This window comes from Podarcis vaucheri, assembly GCF_965113315.1.
Source record: "Podarcis vaucheri genome assembly, chromosome: 5".
NCBI classification, from domain to species: Eukaryota; Metazoa; Chordata; class Lepidosauria; order Squamata; family Lacertidae; genus Podarcis; species Podarcis vaucheri.
This window is the reverse complement of record NC_138763.1, coordinates 5,597,725-5,613,215: the sequence shown is the minus strand read 5'-3', so window position 1 is coordinate 5,613,215 and position 15,491 is coordinate 5,597,725. Positions and strand designations below refer to the sequence as shown.

The window sequence follows — 15,491 nt, the reverse complement described above, 5'->3', positions numbered from 1 at the left end:
TCGTTACGTTCTTTTATTTGCTTAGTCAGTAGAAATAAATTAGGTATGCAACGAAACCTCCGCAGCTTTGCTTCCGTTACTCTGCTGCTTTTGAGGGGCTCACAATAGCAAATTGCACCGGGACCTATTCCTTGGGAATGCTGTTCCTGCGTTTCTGGGATCAGAAAGTCGGAGAAGGTGCTCCTGACCAGTGGCGTAGCGTGGGGGGTGCAGGGGGGGCCGGCCGCACCGGGCGCAACATCTGGGGGTTAGGGTTAGGGGGCGCAAATCCACGGGTTAGGGGGCGCAAATCCACGGGTTTGGGGGTGCAAATTACTTGCCTTGCCCCGGGTGCTGACAACCCACGCTACGCCACTGCTCCTGACACCCAGCCCATTCAGGCGCTGAAGACATGGGCTGTATATGGCTGTACGGTCAGACTGGCTCTTAATAAAATAATAAGACGGTTCTGGATCAGGCCAGCGACCCATCTAGTCCAGCACCCTTTTCTATCAGTGACCCCCAAGATCCAACTTTGGGAAGCCCCCCAGGCAGGACCTGATTGCAGCCCTGCGCTCCCTGCTTGGGATTCTCAGCAACCGCCATTCAGAAACCCATTGCCTCCAACTGTGGAGGCAGGACATAGTCATCATGCCTGGTAGACCCTGATAGCCTGAACATCCTCTGTGCACTTCTCCAATCTTCTTTTAAAGCCAGCCAGGTCAGTAGCCATCACTGCCTCCGCTGGGAGCAAGTTCCAGAGATCTAACTGCGCCCTGTGCAATGACATACTTTCGTTTGTCCTTCCTGAATCTTCCCACGTCCGGCTTCGTTGGATGAGTTAGCTGTCGCTTTGTTAACAGTGTCTTACAGTTTGCAATTGCTTTACTGATAATTTGTTAATCTACATGATTTATGCTGCGTTTGTGATGTTCTATTACGGTCTCCCTTGGGAGGTGGTGGACTCTCCTTCCTTGCAGTTGTGTGTGTGTGTGTGTGTATGTGTGTGTGTGTGTGTGTGTGTGTGTGTGTATTAGTTTTAACATACCATTTTCAACAATTATAAAACATACTTTTATATCTTACACAATTTTTTTGACCTCCATCAATCACATCTGAAAATTTTCCAATCTTTTCCACTTAATTTACATTTTTTAATTTCACTATTACATTTAAGTATCGTAACTAATGTCTCTTTAGTTTATCTTCTTTGCAATATTTCATATATTCCTCCTTACAAAACCTCTTGTAGTCCTACTAGCGTAATTTGTTGATTACAGTTGCTCTTCAAATAGTTTGTATTTTTCTTCCATTCTTCTGTGAATCTCTGGTCCCCCAGGTTTCGAATCCTTCCTGTCATTTTGTCCGATTCTGCGTAGTCCATTAATTTCGTCTGCCATTCTTCTCCCATTGGTATTTCTTCTTGCTTCAATTTCTTGCCGCTGTTGTTGCATATAAAAACAGTTTAATGTCCTGTCTATTAATGTCCTCCTTCCTTGCAGGTTTCTAAGCCAAGGTTGGATGACCATTTGTCATGGATGTTTTTGTTGAGATTTCTGCATTGCAGAGGGTGGGACTAGATGACCCTGGGGGGGGGAGGGCTCCCTTCCAGCTCTCTGATTCCACAGTTCTATGTTCCAGCATGTTATTCATTGTTTGTAAGCCCCTTTGGAATACATTTGAATGAAAAGCATTATTATTATTAGTGATGCTCATTTGATCAGAATTAACACTCAGGAAGTAGGTGATCGGGATGCGGGTGGCGCTGTGGTGTAAACCACTGAGCCTAGGGCTTGCCGATCAGAAGGTTGGCAGTTCGAATCCCCGCAACAGGGTGACCTCCCATGTTCAGTCCCAGCTCCTGCCAACCTAGCAGTTCAAAAGCACATCAAAGTGCAAGTAGATAAATAGGTACCGCTCCGGCGGGAAGGTAAATGGCGTTTCCGTGCGCTGCTCTGGTTTCACCAGAAGCGGCTTAGTCATGCTGGCCACATGACCCGGAAAAACTGTCTGTGGACAAACGCCAGCTCCCTCGGCCAGTAAAACGAGATGAGCGCCGCAACCCCAGAGTCGTTCGCGACTGGACTTAACTGTCAGGGTTCCTTTACCTTTAAGTAGGTGATCAGGAAGCATCCACTGATAGTGCTCGCTTCAGCAGCACATATACTAAAATTGGAACGATACAGAGAAGATTAGCAGGAAGCATCCCTTGATTGCTACAGGCCTCGGCCCCCAACCCTTCGTCCTTTTCCACGGAACTAACATCCCGGATGCACGGATGGCGCCAGAGCTCGCTGAGGCTTCTCGCAGGGCCTGCCCACTCATCCCACCAGCCTTGGAGCCAAGACGCCTCCGTTGACTGGGAGCAGAGGGAGCCCTGAGCGCCGCCCGCTTGTCAAGGCGGAACCGCCGGCATATGGCGCTGTCAGCGTCTGCCACCCCCCCATTATCCCCTCAGCACAGCGTGGGCAGTGGGGCGCTGAGGCGGAACCCTCCTGCTGCCAATCTGGGACGCTGACAGGCAGGTGCCACGTTCCTCTCGCGTTCGCCATCTGGCTCTCCTGCTTCAAGCCTGGCTGGCTGTGGGGGCGGGAAGAGGTGGCGTCAGCCGGAGACGAACGTTGCTGCGCTCGGAGGGCAAACTTTGGTCTCAAAATGAATTTCTTAAAAAGCAAATCCTGTGGCGCCTCAGGCAAAGCACTTCTTTTCAAGGAAAAGTGGGAGAGTTTTGAGGGGAACCTCTCAAAGGAGTTCCTTGCGTTTCCAGACGTATGCGCCTCATGTTCAGTAAAATCCTGTGTGGTGTTTGCTGGATATTCGCTGACAAGGGTGACTCAAATAAGACTAACCGGATTTCGCACATCACTTTGATATGACGGATACAGGCGACCGTTTTGTCACACTTTCAGGCACACATTTTACCACACAACCACACCCGACCTGTGGCGAAATCCTCCGTAATATTGACAGGATGTTACCCATGAGGATAATCTCTAAGTTGTTTGGCCTCCTACCACCCCATCGCCTTGTGTCAGATTGTAGAACGTATTCTCCTCAGCTCAGAGACCTGTCCTTTTCTGTATTATGCACAAAGCGCTGTGCGCATCGATGGCACTCTGCTATTATTCTTCCTCTTTACATCAGCCAGTGAGGAGCACCAAATCCACAGGGCCCACTAAGCCTCCGTGCTTAGCTGTAGAAACATGGGGCTTTGAGGAGTGGGCTCCCTCCACCGCCACCTCAGATGCTTTGGCATCTGTCTGCCTTTTAAAACACACACACACAAACCACAAATTTTCATTAGTTTTTATACAAATACAAAAATCATTAAAAACTTATCCAGCGGTACAGCTAATGATGTTTGTTTCATCCGTTGTCTCTAGACATAGACTTACACATTCAACATTCAAACACGTTGCTTAACATAACCTCTCCGCTGAGAATATCGAGCATTTGGTATAAGATCTTGATATTGGTCATTAACATATTTAAAGAAGGGGGTCTATGTTTCTATTTGTTATGCCTCTAATTTCTACTCCTGTGTCTGGCGAGATGGCCAGACATTGCCATATCCCAGATATTATTTTCCCATACGTTCAGGGGTATATCAGTCTGGTTCGTCCATTGCTGAGCTAATCATGCTGCGGTCAGTGAGAAACCTACTACAGTGGTACCTCGGGTTAAGTACTTAATTCATTCTGGAGGTCAGTTCTTAACCTGAAACTATTCTTAACCTGAGGTACCACTTTAGCTAATGGGGCCTGCCGCCGCTGCCGCACGATTTCTGTTCTCATCCTGAAGCAAAGTCCTTAACCTGAGATACTATTTCTGGGTTAGTGGAGTCTGCAACCTGAAGCATCTGTAACCTGAGGTACCACTGTAGTTCACTCAAATAGAGCCTATGTCCAAAGATATAGCCTCTTGGGATGAAGTCAAACTGCTGCATTAGCAGCACCAAAGTGACCTCCACAGGGTCATGTGCCTGGGGGTCCTGGGCTGCCCAGACGACAAGACCCCCCTCTCGGCCTCCCTGATGGGGTCCAAAGGAAAGCAGAGCAAGACATTTGGCACCGGCTTGGCTGCAGGAGTTGCTGGAAGGAGGCATACAAGGCGCTACCCAACTGTCTTGGGGACTCCATTCCGGATTTGTGTAGGCTTTACTCCTTAGCATTTTCTTCTCCTGAAGATGTCCCACAAGGCAGCTGAGGTTCAGGATCAAAGTTTTCCTTCTCCTAGATCAGGCATAGGCAAACTTGGCCCTCCAAATGTTTGGGGACTACAACTCCCATCATCCCTGACCACTGGTCCTGTTAACTAGGCATGATGGGAGTTGTAGTCCCAAAACAGCTGGAGGACCAAGTTTGCCTATGCCTGTCCTAGATGGGCTACGAGCCCCATCTGCTCCTCACCTCCCACTACAGCAGGCTTCCTCAACCTCAGCCCTCCAGATGTTTTGAGACTACAATTCCCATCATCCCTGACCACTGGTCCTGCTAGCTAGGGATCATGGGAGTTGTAGGCCAAAAAAGATCTGGAGGGCTGAGGTTGAGGAAGCCTGCTCTACAGCATGCGCAGAAACTGCCTTCTTGACCATTGGACCCTCTCTTGGCCTCGTCCGTTCAATCTGCCAGAGCCTGTCTTTGCATGCAAAAGAAGCCCCTAATTCTCCAAGAATTTGAGACCCATTGGTTGCCCTCACCTGGTTGAGCCGGCCAGTGGAAGCCATTTCCTAGGTTGTGGCTGCTGTCGCGTGCTGACAGCATCTCGGAGCCACAGGTGAGGGCTGAGTGCTGGGGTGGGAGCAAAGGAGAGCAAACCACCCCAGAAGGAGCCCCACACGATTGACTCCTCCAGCCTGACTCTTTTTTGGGGGGGGGGTATTTTTATTAGGAATTTCAACATAACAATTTATCACAAATACATCATCCTCATCCCCCCCCATTTTTTCCGTCCTCCATTCCCCCCAAAAGAAGAACCCCCACCCCAGACTTCCCTCAGCTCCTCTCTCTGGTTTTTCAGCACATGTTATTCTCTGCATATTATAAAATTGTAAAGATCCTTAACTTATCTATCTATATATTACTAATAAAAAGTTAGTGAATGTTTATTCAAAACCTGCCAAGGAGTCCAGTTCATTTTGTGGTTTCTTTAAGTACTTTGTAAAAGGTTCCCATTCTTCTTTAAAGTCACAGTTGTCCTTATCACATAGTGTGTGTGTCAATTTTGCCAGTTTCGCATAGTCCATCAATTTCTCTTGCCACAGTTCTTTAGTCAGTGTTTCCTCGTTCTTCCGTCCTTGTGCTGTTAAGACTCTTGCCGCCGTTGTTGCATACATGAAGATGTTTTTCAATTTCCTTGGCAGGTCTTTTCCTAGAATCCCTAACAAAAATGCTTCAGGCTTTTTTTACAAATGTTAAATTATCTCCCCCCCACCCCCACCCCCAGGTCCGCAAGTATCTGCTGATGTTGGACATCCGCAAGGAGCACGTCAAGTTCTGGCGGCCGCAGGTGCTGCTGATGGTCCGGAACCCGCGGACGTCCCTGCAGCTCATCAGCTTCATCAACGACCTCAAAAAGAGCGGCTTGTATGTGCTTGGCCACGTGGAGCTGGATGACTTGGGTAAGGGGGCAGCGGGAGGCCAGCCGGGTGACCCCCCAAGTCCTCTGGAGAGATGCAACCATGTCGCATGTGCCCCAGGGAGAAGACTCATAGGAAGCTGCCTTGGACTGAGTTGTACCACCCACCCACCTAGCTTGGAGACCTTCAGCGGCTCTCCTGGGCAGGGGGGACCTCGGTAATATGGCACCCTGTGTGTGGCCAAGATTTGACACCCCCTTCCCCAGCTCTCGCTCCAGCCAAGCAAGGCGCCAGGCCTGGGGCATAGCTGTCAACCGTCCGTTATTTGGCGGGAAACTCCCTTATCCCAGTGCCGTGTTCTGCTGCTGTCCCGGATTGATGATGTCCCTTAAATTTCCTGGGTTTCATGCTCGCCCGGCTCAGGAGGGAAGCAGCGGCTCGGGGTCCTCCGCCGTGAGAGAGTGCGCGCGCACGGGCTGCCACGTCTCTGTCTCTCCCTTTTCCCCCTCGGGCGCATTGTGAGGAGACGGGTGGCGGCAGACGGGCAGGCAGCCCCTCTCTTGCGAGACTTCTGCCACGCTGCCAGGGGAAGCCGGAGGCAGTGGCGGCTGAGGAGGCGGCCTGAGGGAGGAGGAAGAGGAAGGGATGGGGAGGGATGCAGAAGGGCAGTGCTTCAGTGGCCGCCGCGGCACCACAACTGCCTCATGCTGGGCTCGCGGGTGGTGTGGGTGAGAGTCTCTCTCTCTCCCTCCTTCTCTCTCGGGCGGGGAAGGGCCGATGGAACTCCTCGCCCCAGGACGACGGCAGCCCTGACGTGCTGCTTAGCATCCCCTCCAACCAGTGCAGCATCTTAATGTAGTGATTTCCCCCTCTGCATCCCTTTCCTAACTCTATTTTTATAAATCATTTGTCCATCCATAGTTCAAATTTTTACTACAAGTTTTCTGTCAATCCTACCAATGTATGTAACTTTCTAATAGCTTTTCAACTAAATTATAAACTTTCCCCATTCTTTATGAAAGAGGTCCTCTTCCTGGTTTCTAATTCTGCCTGTAAGCTTTGCCATCTCGACATTGTTCATCAGTTTTGTCTGCCACTCTTCTTTGGTGGGAGTTGTAGACCCTTAGGAACATCTAGTCCAACCCCTGCAAAACACAGTCAGTCGCAGCCAAAGCAGCATGGCTCCATCAGTGGCGGGTTTATGTATAAGCTAAGCCAAAATCCCTTATTTTGGCTGCTGATCCCTTATTTTCGAGGCTGCTGGTCCCTTATTTTCAAATCTGTAAGTTGACAGCTATGGCCTGGGGAAGGAGGCGTGAGGCTCTGGCTGCGTCCCAGAGCCCTTCCTCCTTCCCAAAGCTGGGCAAGCGCTAACTGGGCTCTGGGAAGGAGGAAGGAGGTCTTTGGGACCCTGCCAGGGCCCTCATGCCTCCTTCCCAAAGCCCAAAGCTTGCTAGCCTCTGGGAAGGAGTCCCTGCACCTGGGGGGGGGGGAGCAGTCACGCTGCCCCAAATCCGCTTCTGCTCAGGGATTGATAGGCCGGGGATTCACCCTGGGGCCTTGTGCATAGAAAGCAGATGCTCTAAGCTACGAGTCTTCTCCTTGTATTGTGCGATGGGAGGGAGGAGGAAACCATGGACCTCTATATGTTGCCGGGCTCTGACTCCCAGCAGCCCCAGCCAGCCAGCAAACTGAAAGATGCAGTCTTGCTGAGGGCCGATTCACTGTCCCTCAGACCATGTGGTGGGCCGGACTATATTTTTTTTTTGGGGGGGGGATGAACGAATTCCTATGTCCCACAAATAACCCAGAAATGCCCTTTAAATAAAAGCACACATTTTACTTCTGTAAAAACACCAGGCAGGCCCCACAAATAACCCAGATATGCATTTTAAATAAAAGGACACATTCTACTCATGTAAAAACACGCCAATTTCCAGACCAATTTCCAGGCCAGATTGAGAAGGCGATTGGGCTGGATCCAGCCCCCGGGCCTTAGTTTGCCTACCCATGGCCCAGAGCTATTCTCTGTTTGTTAAATAAAATAGAGAAAATAGTTTTTCTGATAAACTGGAACCGGGCTGGAGGTTTTTGTAGGTTTCATATTAGGGCCGCAATATTCCATAGCTTAATCAGCTAGATGACTTCATCAAAAACTGTATCACAGACTAAACAAATGTGCCCGGTTGCCTGGCCTCAAAAAACAATATTGTAGAGTTGGAAAAAGTTCGGAAAAGGGCAACAAAAAGGATTGAGGGGGTGGAGCAACTCTCATGAAGAAAGGTTGAAGCATTTGGGACTTTTCAGTTTAGAGAAAAAGGCGAGGGAGAATCAACAGGGTAGAGGTTTGTGAAATCATGTGTGGCCTGGAGAAAGTGGATGGATAAAACTTGCGGACGTCCATTGAAGCTGAACGTTGGAAGAATCAGGGCAGAGGAAATATTTATTCACGCTGCACATAGTTGAACTATGGAAGTCATTCTCGCAGGCAGCACTGATGGCCCCTGGCCTAGATGGCTTTGAAAGAGGATTGGTCAAATTCAGGGAGGAGGAGAGGGCTATGGATGGCTCCTAGCCAGAATGACCATGCTTTGCCTCCATGGCCAGAGGTGCCAGTGCATCTGAATACCACAGGAGAAGAGAGGGGTCTTGTGTTCGGATCCTGCTTGCAGATTTCCTATTGGGGCTTCAGGTTGGCCACTGTCAGAATAGGATGCTGGACTACAAGGTCCATTGGCCTGATCCAGCCAGCTCTTCCTATGTTCTTAAGCCTCCAATAATAACAATAACAACAATAATTTATTTATATCCCGCCCATCAGGCTGGGTTTCCCCAGCCACTCTGGGCGGCTTTCAACAGAATATTAAAATACAGTGGTCTGTTAAACATTAAAAGCTTCCCTAAACAGGGCTGCCTTCAGATGTCTTCTAAAAGTCTGGTAGTTGTTTATCTCTTTGACATCTGGTGGGAGGGCATTCCACAGGGCGGGTGCTACCACCGAGAAGGCCCTCTGCCTGGTTCCCTGTAACTTGGCTTCTCGCAGTGAGGGAACCGCCAGAAGGCCCTTGGCGCTGGACCTCAATGTCCGGGCAGAACGATGGGGATGGAGATGCTCCTTCAGGTATACTGGACTGAGGCCGTTCAATGGATGGCTCAGCAGATTTTCCTGCCAAGTGCATGGCTGTCATTTCCTGGGTGGGGTGAGGCGGCAGGGAGGCCAGTGCCCTACAAAAACATAAGCAGGAGTGCCGGTTTTGGCTTCATCGGTTTGCACCAATTTGCACTGCTCCGATGTTCTTGCTCCACTGAGAGCCAGTGTGGTGTAGTGGTTAAGAGCAGTAGTCTCGTAATCTGGTGAACCGGGTTCGCGTCTCCGCTCCTCCACATGCAGCTGCTGGGTGACCTTGGACCAGTCACACTTCTTTGAAGTCTCTCAGCCCCACTCACCTCACAGAGTGTTTGTTGTGGGTGAGGAAGGGAAAGGAGAATGTTAGCCGCTTTGAGACTCCTTAAAGGGAGTGAAAGGCGGGATATCAAATCCAAACCCCTCTTCTTCTTCTTCTTCTTCTTGCCAGCTCACCTGTCCCTTTCCAGTTAAACTATAGTAACTCACCTGGCAGGAGGCTGGAGCAGAAACTCTGCCCCACCAGGTGAGCAGCCTCTGGTTGAGAAGTTTGAGTCTCCCAGAGTGCAAGTTTGCTGCAAGAGTTGATGTCTCAGCTCAGTCTTTTTGTTTACTCTCAGTTGTGAGCACGTGCCCCTTCCGGTGAACACGTGTTCACCAGCACGGCGCTCCTCACGCTGCACGGATGCTCCAGCCAAAAGCATTCACAAGCCCACCTGGGTCTGTGTGCTGCCTGCCCAGGCTCCCACTTCTACCTGCCTGCTGTCCTTTGTACTGCAAATTGATTTCTCCGCTGCTTTTGTGAAGGCCGCAAACGGGGCCCCTCCCAGAGCTGTTCTGGTTTCCATAGTGACTAATGGATTTTTTTCCCCTCCCGCTGAAAAGAGGGGAAAGTAGAAAGAGGAAGATGGTTAATTTCATTTTTCAACCACACCTAGAGAGAGAGAGAGAGAGAGAGAGAGAGAGAGAGAGAGAGATCAGACCAGAATATAGGGCAAATATGAAAGATAAAGTATGGCAGCTTAGTTGTGGTGGATCAATGAGAAAGGATTCCTGGGTCTTTGGATGGATAGGAGGTGAACTTGGTGCCAGGTGCGAAGACACTCTGCAAACGCGCTTGTGAGCTCCAAGCACTGTCAGAAGCTGCTTCTTCCACCCACATTGGGGAACTTTGTGGCAGAGGGAGAAACGAACCGTTCTTTGGTTTGGCGAGACGCAAGTCCATCGTCACAACACACACGTGACACAGAATTCTCTGAAACAGTGAATTTTAAAGAGAGCCGTGCGGGGAGAGCTTTCCATTATCTTTTAGGGCATATAAATGGTGGATTGCAGAGTCGCAAACGATATCTCATCTTAAAAGTGTGGAATATGTAGGTTTACACTTAAAGTACAGTGGCATTGTCACTTCATTCGCCCAAATCAGAGGCATGCAGTAAAAGAAGCCAAGAATGTGAATTGCAGCTTTTGGGACCTTTGCAAATCTCGACTGAGGTCTTATGGAGCGTTCCTGGACATCCCAACTGCTCATGCGCTTTGGGAATCGTCAGCACATGAGGCCTAGGGACAGATAGGGCTGTGCTTTGTTGGTGAGAAGGGGCATAGCAGGGAAGGAAGAAGGCAGCACAATATCAACGTGTTGTCGGTCAGCAGTCAGGTTGTTGCCGGAGAGAAGTGAGGTGTGTCTGGCAAACATGAGTGGTAGTGTGTGTCCGCAACAGTACTGCACATCAATCATAGGAGCCAACTTCTAGGGGCCATGGGGGCTTCAACTCCCACAATAAAATATTTGAGGGGGCCAGGCCCCCACAAAGTTGATGGGCATTCCCATTCAAATGGTGTGTATGCATTGCATCATGTGATTGATTATGCAGGCCAGGGCTTACCTGGGTCCCCCGCAATATTTTATTCAAGTTGGCACCCCTGGTGTTCCTAGGATGGCTCAGTCTGTAGAGCTTGAGACTCTTCATCTCAGGGTTCTGGGTTCAAGCCCCAACGTAGGGCGAATGATTCTCGCATTGCAGGGGGTTGGACTATACGATCCTTGTGGTCTTTTGCAAAATTATTATTATTATTATTATTATTATTATTATTATTATTATTATTATTTATGCCCTGCCCTCCCCGGCGAGAGCCAGGCTCAGGGCAGCTAACACCAGTAAAATTACAGTAAAAACATAATAGGGGGGAAAAACCAATTTAAAATACAAGTTAAAATGCAGCCTCATTTTAAAAGTAGCCGATAAATCAAGACCGTAAGGGGAGGGAAACAGAAGGGTCAGACTGAGTCCAAACCAAAGGCCAGGCAGAACAGCTCTGTCTTGCAGGCCCTGCGGAAAGATGTCAAGTCCCACAGAGCCCTAGTCTCTTGTGACAGAGCGTTCCACCAAGTCGGGGCCAGTACTGAAAAGGCCCTGGCCCTAGTTGAGATATTATTATTATTATTATTATTATTGATGGGGAATGGGTACCAGTAAGGTGTTGGAGAAACTATAGCCATGGATATGTGTGTGTGTGTGTGTGTGTGTGTGTGTGTGTGTGTGTGTAACTGGCTAGGGTAACTGGCTAGGGTAACTGGCTACCCAGAAGATGCTGGACTCTCCAGTGTCGTCATCCCTGACCACTGCCATTCTGGCTGGGGCTGATTTGGTTGAGAGAGTCCAACAACAGATTGAATTCTGATGCCTTCTGCAGCTGTCTCTTAAAGTTGTTTGCCCCTGTTGATAGACTTATAGGGAGGTCCCTCCACACGCAGGTCCCCTCCATATGTGTGAATGTGTCCCTGCTTATCCAAGGGTCTCCTCCCACTGTGGGCTTTGCTCTGGAGCTCCAACGCAACTCCGGCCAACTGACCCTCTCCTTTCTCTCTTAGACTCCCTGCCTTCTGACCCCTTGCCGCACCAGTCTGACTCGTGGCTGCAGCTTGTGGACAGGCTGAACATCAAGGCCTTCGTCAACCTGACCCTTTCGGACTCCATCAGACATGGCACCCAGCAGCTGCTCTTCATCTCTGGCTTGGGTGAGTATCCCTTTCTGTTTGGGCCAGAGAACTGGGCAGCTAAGGAGGAATTATGTGCAGGATGTCTCAGAACTGATTTTTGTGGCAGGCTGTGTGGGAATAAATACTGCAAATGAATACATTTTGGGGAGGGGGTTACAGTTTTCTTTTTTGTTACGAATTTTGTGTTCTTATCTTGTATTTTTATGCTATAAACCGCCGTAAGATCTAAGGATGAAGGGCGGTATACAAATTTAATAAATAGTACACATGAGATTCAGGCATGCTTTCTAGTGGTGCGGAGGGCGTACTTTGCTGCCTGCAAGGTGCTTTGACGTCCCAACTTCAGGACTTCAAAGCGCCTGGAGAAATCACTTGGCTGCCTTGGTGACCTCAGCTGATGGACAGGCGAGCCACCCCTCTTGCAAATTTGGTCCACGAAACCAATCCAGATCTGGCCCACAGAGTTCAAAAGGTTCCCTGCCCCGCAATATGGATTTAGTTGAACCAAACGCCTAAGCTGCCTCTGTTCCTAAACCCCACAAGGCTGAACAATGAAGTACAGCAATATTTCTTCATTTTTGTGGCTGCGTCAAATATAATTGTAGGATGGAACTGGCCACCAATCCATTTTCATTCCTTTGTTTTGGGGAGGTAGGGGTCGTGGGGGCAACTTTTACCATCAACCACCTACCCCCAATCTTGACCTTGTTTGTTGCTGTAGCTCAGCCCCTCCTCCTTGATTTGATTGGGCTCAGTCGGTAGAGCATGGGACTGTGGATTTTGAGTCCCAGCTTGGGTGAAATATTCCTCCACTGCAGCAGGGGGTTGGACTAGATGACCCTCAGGGTCCCTTCCAACTCTACAATTCTAAGACTCTGTGGTTCTACTTTCATTCCGCTTTCCAGCAACAGAAGTTTCGTTCAAAGCAGCTCATGATAGCCACAATAGCATTAAGAAAGAAAGCAGAACAATGTAGATGCTGCAAAGCAGAGATTCCCAAACTTGGGTCTCTGGCTGGTTTTGGACTACAGTTCCCATCATCCCTGACCACTGGTCCTGCTAGCTAGGGACCATGGGAGTTGTAGTCCAAGAAGAGCTGGCGACCCGAGTTTGGGAAACCCAACTAATACTCCCTTCCCTCTCTCCCCCTCTCCCAGGAGGCATGAGGCCCAACACCATCGCTCTGGGTTTCTATGACGACACGGCCTCGGAGGACCGCCTCTCCCAGCACCCGGCCTTCAGCAGCGGGGAGGAGGTGGCCTGGCAGAACTTCCCTCCGCCGTGGACGTCGGGGACGCAGAAGTGCCTCTCTCCCCGGGAGTACGTGGCCATCATCGCGGACGCCCTGAAGATGCAGCGCAACGTGCTGCTGGCGCGCTCCTTCGAAGAGCTAAAGCCGCCGCAGGAGCTGGGGTGGCGGGCCCAGCCCCTCATCGACGTCTGGCCCATCAACCTGCTGCGGCCCGACAGCGCCCACTACGTGAACACCTGCAGCCTCTTCCTGCTGCAGATGGCCTGCGTCCTGGCTATGGCCCGTGCTTGGCGCCGCGCCCGCCTGCGCCTCTTCCTCTGCATGGAGAGCGGCGCCCGCCCCCGGGGCCAGGAGGACAAGCTGCGCCAGCTCCTGAAGGACCTGCGCATCCAGGCAGACATTCACACGGTGCTGTGGGACAACGCAGTGGCCCTCCACTGGCACCGCCAGCAGGAGATGGCCAGCGACACCGATGCCTTCAGCTTCCCCGGAAACGTGGCACAAGTGACGGACGAGTACCTGAGCGCCGTCAACCAGCTCATCCTCCAGCAGAGCTCCGCCCCCACCGTCCGCTTCCTCTACTTGCCCCGCCCCCCAGCAGACACCAGCCTGTACGGCAGGTACTTGGAGCAGCTGGAGGTGCTCACTCGAGGGCTGGGCCCCACGCTGCTGGTGCACGGGGTCAGCGCTGTCACCAGCACTGAGCTCTAGGTTGGGTGCTGCGCGAGGTCAGCCCGAACCGTGGCTGGCTGGCTTGCTGATGCCCCGTGACGGTCAAGGGTTGGGGAGTGGCAGGGCACCAGAGCGGTGTGGTGTGTCAAGAAGCGAGGGCGGGCAGCAGGTTATGCTGGGGCTGATCTCTGGGCCCTGCCGGACTGGCCGCGGGGCAGCCTCAGGTTCCTCTTTCACCAAAGACTGGGCCCACTTGGAGGACTCCTGGGCGCGGGAACCACGAGACCCGCTTCTGGGGCCCAGCGAAGCCGTCCGGGCCAAGAGGAGACTGTTATGTCCTGCAGGGACGTCCCGTCAACGCTGGTCCTTTGGAAGGCTCTGTGAGCTCACGCAGAGGGGGACCCGAGCGAGACCAGAGCAGTACCAAGCTAGCACTTTGCCAAGTGGCCTTGGAAAAACTCTGCAGCAGCCCCGGTGCCTTTTGATGCGTGTAGAAACAGGAGCAAAAATAAAGATGGTCCTGAAGGATCTGAGCAGGCTGCTGTGGTGGCGTTTGGGGTGTTGATGGCAAGGAGCTTAGGGCAGTTGTCACAGGAGTGTGCTGGTCAGTAATCGTTGGAAGTAAATCTCTCTTACAAAAACACGAGCTCCACAGACTTGGTTGAGTGTCAGGCCTAATGAGCAGAGCAGCTCGTTCCTGGTGGTCTTAATCCATGAATAATCAGCTGCTGAGACTGAAAGCCCCCACCTCCACACAGCCATCTAAGCCCCCTCCTCTCCCAAGCAATCAGAGACTGCACCTGCTTGCAGACAACCTCTGCTCCGCCTGTTTCAGCCCATTTCTGGTCCTGGGAGGTGGGAGGGGAGCTTGTCACAGCAGCAGGAGGAGACACCTGGGACTCTCCAGCAGCCAGACTCATCTCTGCCACAGCCTCTCCTAACTCACTCGGCCCTCTTACCTCTTCTGCTTCTGACACCTTCTCTTCCCAGTCTTCTCCCACTGACCACTCATCATCATCCCACCACCACTGCCCGGGCTCTGAGCCTTCTTCCCTTTGGGGTTTCCCAAAGGGTTCCTCCCACCATTCCTCCACCCCCAACCAGTCCATGACTGGTGGTCTGAATGGCTGATTCATTGCGGCAGTGTCAGCCTTTCCCCCGGAAGGATGGAGAGCATTACAAGAGGGAACACCATTATGCTGATCAGGTTATAGCTCCACTTTCATGTGAAATTTCGGATGCAAAAAGCGGCAGCTGATCCGTTTCAACAACAATGTGAATGGAAAAGATAATCATTTCTGAATTTCCAATCCAATTGTCCTCTCCTCCCTCCTTGGGCCCTAGAGGTTTTCTAGTGGGTCTACTGTGGAACCAAAATTACTTCTGTCCTCAGACTGAAGACAGAAGTAATAGTCTTAAAAGTGGTCACAGTGGGCTAGCAACACAGGACTCTTGGTCCCTCTTGGCCAATATTGTCTCTTCACAGACTGGCAGTGGCTCTCCAGGGTGCCAGAGGTGATTTCCTCCCAGTCCTGCCAGGGTTTGAACCTGTAGCCTTCATATGCTCCACCCATGAACTACAACCCTTTTTGCGCTCTTCACCTGTGGTGTGAGCCTGGTTTTGTCTTCTGCCATCAGTCAGTTTAAAACCTGCAAAAAACACCACTACTGGAAAAACAGTTGCAAAACTCCTCTTGGGTTTGGGAGAAGCAACAGGATGTTGGTTACCTCACAGGTGCTAGCCAGTAGCTTACCCACCATATCCATCCTTTGCCCCACCACACACACACACACACACACACACACACATACACACACAAACTTGCAGAAACCATTTGTTCCCACCGCTCCCAACAGGACAGAAGAAAATGTCTGTGTCTTCAGA

At 51.0% G+C, this 15,491-nt stretch overlaps 1 protein-coding gene across 2 annotated transcripts in view; it reads left to right on the top strand.

The window, feature by feature from the left end:
• The window catches only part of LOC309533058 (solute carrier family 12 member 9-like), a 103,989-nt gene extending 89,845 nt beyond the window's left edge, over positions 1 to 14,144 (top strand). For both annotated transcript variants that reach the window (XM_082224051.1, XM_082224050.1), the window contains exons 11-13: positions 5,425 to 5,599; positions 11,554 to 11,700; positions 12,840 to 14,144. In XM_082224051.1, coding sequence (XP_082080177.1) covers positions 5,425 to 5,599; positions 11,554 to 11,700; positions 12,840 to 13,645 — 1,128 coding nt within the window. In that variant the 3' untranslated portion in view covers positions 13,646 to 14,144. The remainder of the gene's footprint in view (positions 1 to 5,424; positions 5,600 to 11,553; positions 11,701 to 12,839) is intronic.
• Positions 14,145 to 15,491: the final 1,347 nt, after the last annotated feature.